The 9,183-nt window shown below is 38.8% G+C and overlaps 1 protein-coding gene across 1 annotated transcript; it reads left to right on the top strand.

Moving 5' to 3' along the window:
- The first annotated feature begins 1,522 nt into the window (after positions 1-1,522).
- Positions 1,523-8,648, top strand: LOC133900422 (SUMO-activating enzyme subunit 1A-like). The gene is made up of 11 exons (XM_062341555.1): positions 1,523-1,689; positions 1,799-1,921; positions 2,420-2,471; positions 3,291-3,486; positions 3,878-3,957; positions 4,123-4,239; positions 5,622-5,675; positions 6,332-6,398; positions 6,606-6,709; positions 6,785-6,892; positions 8,279-8,648. Exons 2-11 carry the CDS (start codon positions 1,824-1,826, stop codon positions 8,390-8,392), a joined length of 990 nt encoding a protein of 329 aa, XP_062197539.1. The 5' UTR covers positions 1,523-1,689; positions 1,799-1,823; the 3' UTR covers positions 8,393-8,648.
- Positions 8,649-9,183: the final 535 nt, after the last annotated feature.

Genomic DNA, 9,183 nt, shown 5'->3' with positions numbered 1-9,183 from the left:
TTCTAATCCTTTTTTGCAGAATTATTGTTACTGTTGTAACCGTATAAATTATAACTGTTCTAGCATTTTTATAGGTTGGCTAATTTGACCCTATTTCTTCGAACAGGATCGTGGGGTTTGGAAGTGTGCAACATGCAGATAAACATTTTGTGTTCCCAGGTCATCAGTTTTGATCAGCTGGACGGACGCAAGCACTCAGCTGAATTTAATCACTCCAGAATTCCAACAACACTCGATGGAAAAATGAAGGGTCAGATGAAATCGCTTCTTCTCTTTGTTGCCTTGTGTACACACACATTCACACCTTTTCGAGGAGAAGATCAAGCATCATACTACCATAGTATATATAGAGATACTCAGATTTTTTTTTTTTGCATGAACTATCGCTTCTCTCCCAGCGATCCTTCTCTTGTTTCATCATGGATCTGTCCAAGTATGTGGCTGAATTGATATGTTTCTTCCGTAGGTATGTCGACGCATATCGATTCTTCTTTTGATCTTCAAAAACTGTGTGTGTTGATTTTCATCCCATTTCCTACCTAAGCATAGAGTTCATAGCAAGTTTATGTTTATCTTTATCAGATCTATCCACAATAAGGCTATTTGATCATAGTGTTCCTTATAATATCAAGTAGTTCAGAGTGCCTCATGCAGATAAACATTTTAAATGGATTGGAAACTCCAGGGCTGGAAGCCAGGAATTTCGGGCTTGTTTGGTTTTAGCCTGCATTCGCCCCGCCAAAAAGTTGGCGAAGGATTTCTCCGCCCCCGCATTGGCGTGAAAGTGGCCCAGGAGAGCCAAAAAATTGGCATCCATTCCCACGCTTATGATCAACGCCAAAAAGTTGGCGGAGCATCTCGGAATTGCAATCAAAACCCACCCTTCATGGATACTCTAAACAGAAAGACCTGCTCGGAATTCATAGACGAGAGTATCCTTTACTATCCCAAACCAAATAGATTTAGATCATTCGCATTATGTTTAAAATTATATTATGGTCCGTACTGGCCTACTCGGTTTGATCAAATTCCGAACCGAATATAGAACTTTTTTTCTTGATATGGAAAGAGATTAGGGATGTAAGTAGGTATTCAATTGGTAGTTCTGTGTTATTACTTAGTTTAATTTTTTAGGTAGTTAGGAGAGTGAATCTTTAGTTATGTTTGGAGTGTTAGATTGGCCTAATGATTAAAAAATACAAAACTTACATCTTACTCGAAACAAATTGCTGAAATACAGAACTTGGTTTGCCAAAGGGTGTTCTATTTTCTTTAAAAGAAGTAGAAGAAATCTGAAATAACTTTTTTTGAGAGGAGGAAACAAATTGCTGAAATGCAGTGTTTTTTTAAACCTGTCGACATCTTTAGCCTATTTTTAATTTTTTCAAATGGACGTTTGGTTTACAATTTTTTGATTTTTGAAATATAAAAATAAAAAGCTCTTGTTTACTCCTTCTTGGGCTAATCCACCTCTCAGCCCAATCTACTGCCCACCGGCCCAGCCCAGTTAAGGCTCCCAGTCCCAGGCGCACACGTAGTCTCGTCTCGTCCGCCGCACGCGCGTTTCTCTGTGACACTCCGCGAGCCCCCGACGACCGCGCCGCTCGACTCTCCACCTGCCGGCGACGAGCTTGCAGCCCCAGCCCGCCCACTTCCGCCTCCTTCCGGCCTCCCTCTTTCCCCATTCAGGTAGGTAGCAGTAGGCGATAGCAATTGCGCTTTTACAGGAGAAAAGTAGATGAACAGCACTTGCCCCGTGTTCCTACCTCTTCGGCGGCTAATCAGGTTCGTGTCTCAGGCTCCGGATCTGGGCGCTCTCGGTGATGGACGGCGGCGGCGGCGCGGAGGGGGAGCTCACGGCGCAGGAGACAGCGCTCTACGACCGCCAGATCCGCGTCTGGGGCGTCGACGCCCAGAAGAGGTGCGCCGCCACTGGAAAACCCCATTCTTTTTTTTTCCGGGCTCCTGCTTCTTTCTTTCTTCTACTGCTTTTTTTGCTGTATTTTGATGGGTCCTCGTGTGGAGAGTGTTTGTTCTTAATACGAAAAATTGGATCTTTCAGTGTTTTAGGGGTCTTATGACGATTTTAGGGTAAAATCCCGTCTGTTTTTTTGCTTATATTATTCGAATTTTAAGTCCAAATTTCGCCTTTTGATTTGAGGACTGATAACTATCGCGAAAAATACCATCTTGTGGTCTTCCATGTATTCACTGGACCTTCCCCCCATCTCTTTTTTGCCAGATTGTTTCTATTATTTTTTTCGAGCTTAGAGCTTACCTTTTTTTATCTTTTGATCGAGCCGAAAAAACTGTTTTTTATGTGACAAATGGAGATTAACACTATTTTTGTTACTCTCAAGTCATTTTCTTTTGCATTCATTTTTTTAGCTAATTGTTGCATTTGTGTTTCCTGGAACAGGCTAAGTAAAGCGCACGTGCTTGTTTGCGGCATGAACGGCACTACTATTGAGGTATCTGATAATTTCGCCTGCAATTACTGCATTTGTGTGGACTTATACTGCATTTAAACTTTACTCTTCTGTTGATTATTTGATTAGTAAATACTGAAACCGATGTGCAAGGCTCTGTAACAAATGATAGATTAGTATTCTGTAGCCTAACTGCCCGAGTCTAGTTGTTGCTTTTAGTTGGTTATTTATTAATTTTCCTTGGCGTTTGATAACTTCTGTTTTGTTTCTGAGGGTCTTGTACTAAGTTGCCGTGTAAACTCTGGTCTTGAAAGGTGATATGCATAGTTTTGTATTTAGACAGGTGGATTTTTTTTAATTAATTTGTTTGCTTACTATGTAAGTTTTTATAACAGTTGATATTGTTACTGAGTACTAAATCCCACAGATAGACGATACAAATTAGCAAGGTTAGGTGCTACAAATTAACTTATGCTGTTTTATTTGCTGATTTGATTATTTGTTTGCTTTTGCGCATCATTTCAGTTAAAAATCTCAATTCGTTGTGTTTATATTTTGCTTTGGAATTTGTATTCAACTGTGTTTTTTGTATATATAAACAATCACGAAGTTTAAAGTTAGCGCAGCAAGAGCACTGTGATCATACTATCACAGCGAGCATGTTAAACATAGAGGATAAGATAACAACAACATACTGATCCACTTCAATATTCATCCAAATTGTGAGTTTGGGCTGCCTTTAAAGGATCTTGTTTCTTCTTGATATATTAGTTGAACTCCTCTCCTAACTTTTTGTATGGTATTTAGTGAAAGCAATCCCATACACTAAAGTCCTAATATGATTTCTTTTCTACACTGTAGTTCTGCAAGAATATTGTTCTAGCAGGAGTTGGTAGTTTATCCTTCATGGATGATCACATCGTCACGGAGGATGATCTGAATGCAAATTTCTTAATTCCTCCTGACGAGAGCATATATGGTGGTAGATCTCGAGCCGAAGTTTGCTGCGAGTCCTTGAAAGATTTCAATCCAATGGTCCGAGTTTCTGTCGAAAAGGGTGAGTTGCAGTCTGAACTTTTAGTTAGTTTGGAGGTCAGAACTAAAGATGCACAAATTGATCATGTCTTCCTTGCATTCTTTAATTGTTGTCATGCCTATTGCATCTTCAATATTTGAAGAATATTGGAGGGAGTTTTTATTTCTATTTGTACTCCTGAACTGATGATGGTACTTGAGAAAGTTCTTGTAAGAAAAATCTTTGATGATAGGTACAACAATACAAGCTGTTGTAGTGTTGTCATATTTTTACATTTTGTAGTTGTTTCAGGATTTCTACATATTTGGTTCTCCTAGAGGATTTTATGACATCATTAGTTGGGCATGAAAATGACTAAGATTCTTTATGGGATTGATGATAATAAGTTTTTCTATTTTGTTGTTTCCTTCAGGTGATCCATCACTTATTGATGGAGAATTCCTTGACAAGTTTGACATTGTTGTAGTTAGCTGTGCTTCTCTTAAAACAAAGGTGGGGTTTCTTCTCTGACAGTATTTTTCAGTTTTCTACAATCTTCACTTATTTCACATGCCACTTGGGCGATTTTTTAAATCCGAACTTCACAAATCACAACAAGTTTCTCGCTTGTGCTCACAATGTGTTTTCTACTTTTCTTGTATCTTGTGTCATTTTCAGTTGTTTATTAATGACAACTGCCGAAAGAGAAGCAAGCATATTGCCTTCTATGCTATAGACTGCAAGGATTCTTGCGGTGAAATATTTGTTGATCTGCAGAAGCACAGTTATGTTCAGGTTTGCAACACATCAGCACGTGTGTTCTACAGATTGTCAAATAACAGCTTGTAGTACATGCAATGTTCAGAAGTCAGAACATCTATAGCTTCCTTTCTAGACATGCCTTCTAGTCACCTGCGATTCAGATATGTTCTGTCTATAATTTTTGTTCATTCCCCTCAAAACTGTACCTGCCTGTGTACATGCATGTGATTTGAATGTTATAACTCGGCGATTGTTTTTCCCCCGTGTGCTGTGTTACCTGTGTAGTCATTTATGTGTGTTTTCATATCTTTCCATAGATAAAGATACATGAAATTTCCCCTTGATTGGCTGGCGCCATCGTGAAGGAACCTTAAGGTCTCATCTATCAAGGGTGCAAAATCACATCTCTACCCTTGCCCCCCTTTTTTATGATTTTTCCTTGCACGCCACCCCCCCCCCCCGGCGCAGGCAAGCTCCAGCCTGCTTGAGCCACGCTTCGTTGCAGTGCCTGCGCCTCTGCCAACACTATGGGCCTGCTTGATTTTATGGGCCATTGTGAGCCTAGGTAGTGTCACCACCATCTTAGCTGAGTTGACAAGCTCAGGACATTGTTGTAGTGGAGAAGCCCTGGCTGCACTGCCAAAGCAGCCATCAAGTAGGGGTCATGCCACTGTGGTTTAGAGGCGAGCTAAAGCAGTGTCACGGCAGTAGCAATCAAGTCCAAACCATGACAGGAATGTAGGCGGGTGTCTGGAGGGGAAGAATGCAAGGACTATCACCATAATGTTGTAAACTAACTGAAACCCTAAGGGTCATGGTATTTTCCAGTTTCCACTGACTAATTGTTGATGATTGCGGTGGTATTATCATAATTTCATGTCTTTGCAATGGCACTGACAAAATTCTCTTTTCCAATATGTGTATGCCTATGAAGTTTTTAGATTTTAGGCTGACCGCAAATTTGTCTTGATCCATGTCTGTTTTAGTTTCTAAAAGATACCAGAGTGTGGATACTCTGAATTTTCAGTACACAAAATGGAAATATTTTTTTGTGGCCTCTTAAACAGATGATAACAAGGCAGCTAAGCTATTTTGTAGTGATTTTCCCTCACTTGTCTTCCATGTCTGTCGGTTTGTTTTTTTGTCCATCTTTAAATGGAAAAGATGCAGAAAAAAGAAATTGGCACCTTATATCCCTTAAAACATGGCAGTCTCACATGATCAAAATTGGAACCTAGGAATCAACTTTTGATATGCATTCACTTCTGATTCAGTCACCATGGTGAAAACATCTCTTATGCTTTCCAAATCACAATCGCTTAATAGGCACATATGTTCTTCAGTTTTTCTTTTTTCAATAATATAAGTTGGCTCCTGATAGTACCTTTCTGAAGTTGTATGTTCATCTTTTTCAGAAGAAGCCTGGAGGAGAAAGTGAACAGCAGGAGTTGACATATCCTAGTCTTCAGGTACATTGTTACAATGATTTTTGAAGCTGGTCGTAGTCAAGATAAATCTTTCATTTAGACACATGCTGCTAATGTTTTGCACTGCTCAATTTAGTCATCCTCTTTTTTGCTGCCATATTTGCTGCGGAGTTTATGATGCTACCGATACAGGTTACGTGATGCAGTGAAGCAATGAAACTACATCCCCATACTTGATTATGAGTTGTATGCCTACATTTTTTTACAATAATACAATTGTCTTTACTTAATTAAAAGCAGGGAAAAGAGAGAGAGAAGATTGTCCTGCTGTTCTTAAATTTTTCACTTCCCTTTTCATTATTTTGTGGAATTCTAGTTTAGATCGCATGTTAGTTCCCTTTTTTGTTTGACAGATGTGTTTTAATTAGCTCTTATATTTGTTATGTTCTGTATTGCCTCTCTTCTTAAATGCCAGTTTTATATGACAGAACTCCATCAACTAACATTATTTATGCATGCTGGCATGACATTCTTCAGACATCGTAGTTCAATGGTGTACTGTTATTGGAATACATGCATTTGATTTTCTTCCAGGAATCCTGAGGCTACCTTTTGGATGCTTCAATTGGGAAATGTCAAATGTATTATGATTTATGTAATCAAGTGCAATGACTGCTTTTTTCATTTTCTTCACACAGGAAGCTGTCTCTGTACCATGGAATAATCTTCCAAGAAAGACAACTAAATTATACTTTGCTATGCGAGGTAAGGATGTCAGAGTTTAAGAAAACGTTGTGAAAAATGTTCTGGTTTATATTCCCCTGACAATAAGCTGATTAACAACCAATGTCTAAATTTTTTGGCCTTCTAGATTCCCCTGTACCAAATTTCCTGTCAAATATACTATTTTCTTCTTCTTTCTTGAATTGGCAATTATAATTTTTCGATTCGCTTGATCATGTCCTTTTGCAGTGTTGGAAAATTATGAACTCTCTGAAGGGCGCAGCCCTGGTGAAACAACACTTTCTGATATGCCTGCAGTTTTGGCTCGGAGGAAGGACATGTGCGATAGAATGGTATGGCAGTTGTTGTTATTGAATTAATTTGGTTCATATCCCTTCTTGTGTTTTACATGGTATGGTAAACTGCAGTCTTTAAACGAGTCTCAAATTCCTACTGCTCTCATGGAACGGCTGCTAGCAGCTGGAAAGAAGGAACATCCTCCTGTTTGTGCAATCCTTGGTGGTATTCTTGGTCAGGTAGGTTCCTAGTTCTAAGATCTCATATTTGTTTGTATTGCCTACATGGCTATTTTTAATATGAACAATGGTTTTCATAATTTTCTCTTTTTTTTCGTTTGTGTTGTTTGGTTAGCATGGTGGAAAACAACTAAGGTAATTTTATGTGGGACATTAGTTTCAAAAAAAAAAGGTGGGACATAATAGCACCCAAATGAAAAACAGTTATCTCAAATAAAGTATGGGAAATGGCAAGAAGCTTGCTGCCTCAATCCAAAGTAGCAAAATCTCATCATTAGGTCCTCGCTCTTGGATCCTAGTTTATAGACCCCCATGTTGGGATGGCTAATACGAGACTATATGATTCAAAGTTACTAACTTTTCTGTTAACCAAATTGGTCGGTTGTGGGAATTGCCTAGTGTTTGTTCATTATAATTTAATTCGTTTTCTCAGTCTGAGTGGAGGCATGTCATTGATGTGTTGTCCAGTATGCTGAGAATAAATTTATCTGTTGTTTCAGGAGAGAAATCGTTTACAAGATTGCAGTTATGTTAAATTTATGTTGATTCTTTAGTTTCTTGTGAAACTTTTCCTTTGCATTTGAATGGTCCCTAAATCGACCTAGTAACTAGAAACCGAAAAGACAAGCTAAGGACTGATTTGTATTGTCCCTTAGACTAAACATTAAGTTCATAAATTGATTTAGAGTTGATCTTACTTTGCTGTATATCCTATTTTCTTACATGCCTTTTGCTGAAAGTGTCCCTACCCAAAAAGCATATCACTGAACTGAATGTTAATATAATTCCCCCATCCTCACTAACGAAATGTGCACCAAAACTATACTGTGTGGTTTAGTACAAGACATTTTTTTCATCCTATCGCCCTTTGTTATAGCGGTAGCCATGATTCCTTATTGGAACAGCTGGTACGACCTTAGGACTTGTTCTTGTGTTCCCAACTCTGGTAAGTTGCTGACACTGATGATTCTTTTGTTACCAATACTCTTCACCCGATCTGTATCATTCATTGAATACCTCGTGGTGGATGTTGGGGTTCCAAGTGATGAAAATTGAAATTACGTTGAAGACCACTTGGTGGAAGCAAGTTGTTGATTCAAATTTTCCACGTGCATTGTTATAGAATAAAATATGCAAACATAATTGAAGAACTATTGCAAGAAATATGTGAATATTCAGTATTTATGTAATGTTTTCTTTCCAAGTTATTGAGAAAGCTTGATCAATGTAGAATGACAGGAGTCCAAAACAGCACTTGATTTATTTATCTTTTATTTGCAAAATCTGCAGCTTTATAGATGTTATTACTCGATACTTTATATATCCCTTTGTATATGCATATTTGGTTCTAATGTTGTGCTTACAGACGTATCTTGTATTTAACAGGAGGTGATTAAATCGATATCCTGTAAGGGTGATCCGATCAAGAACTTCTTCTATTTTGACGCGGCTGATGGTAAAGGTGTCATCGAGAATATCCCCGCACCTTCTGCAAGCTGAAGCGCTTATTCTCCGAACTCTAATTCTACCAGGCTCACTGGTCCTTGTACACACTCGTTAGCATTGAACATGTAACAGCTCTTAGATTAGTAGCCGGTGAAGTGAAAAAGGTATGTAGTATTTTATTGCTGCGATAAAGCTATGGCATTAGGAATGGTATCGAGCAGAAAACTAATGTTATGCACCAACTATTTTGAAGCTAAGTCAGGGAGACTTCATATCGAGGGAAAAGTGCTTTGTGATTGTTTTCTCTTTACCCTTTTGTTAAATTGGATAGCAGTGGTTGGGGGTTATCGAGTGAAAACTAATGTTATGCACCAACTATGTTGCATTGAAGGTTAAGGCAAACTGTTGAGTGTCTGCAGCTCTATCATCATGCCTGTGTACTGATCGGGCATATTTGATTGGAACAGCTGTTGCTTGAATGATGTTCTCCCTACGTATACGCGTAGTAGTCAGGAACCGCGGGCTTGTTAGGTTGTATTTCATACCATGTTTCACTGGACTCGGATCAGGAACAGCTGAAGTGTTTCTTTCTAATCAATACCATATTTTTGCTGCGTCAGATCTTAGAGGTACAGTAGAACATTGCGCTCTGGAATCAGAAAATAGTTAGACGCGACTTCGAATGGTAGTCGTGGTAGAAAGAAGCTTGAACAATCTAGCGGGAAAGCTTCTTATTCCATGTTTTCTAGAGATGTAGTTACTACAATGTAATGGTTACCCTGTTCTTACTTCTTACCCTGAGGCAAGGGTGTCTCTCCTGTACCTAATCTAGGATTTGGACAGGA

This window comes from Phragmites australis, chromosome 19 (assembly GCF_958298935.1).
Source record: "Phragmites australis chromosome 19, lpPhrAust1.1, whole genome shotgun sequence".
NCBI lineage: Eukaryota > Viridiplantae > Streptophyta > Magnoliopsida > Poales > Poaceae > Phragmites > Phragmites australis.
The sequence above is the reverse complement of the archived record's forward strand: the minus strand, read 5'-3'. Positions and strand labels throughout refer to the sequence as shown.

Excerpts from the sequence above, each read along its gene's own strand:
- LOC133900422 (XM_062341555.1), top strand. The coding sequence starts at position 1,824 with ATGGACGGCGGCGGCGGCGCGGAGGGGGAGCTCACGGCGCAGGAGACA. Across the intron at positions 6,399-6,605 it reads ATTATACTTTGCTATGCGAG|TGTTGGAAAATTATGAACTC; the intron begins GTAAGGATGTCA and ends GTCCTTTTGCAG. Across the intron at positions 6,893-8,278 it reads TTGGTGGTATTCTTGGTCAG|GAGGTGATTAAATCGATATC; the intron begins GTAGGTTCCTAG and ends TGTATTTAACAG.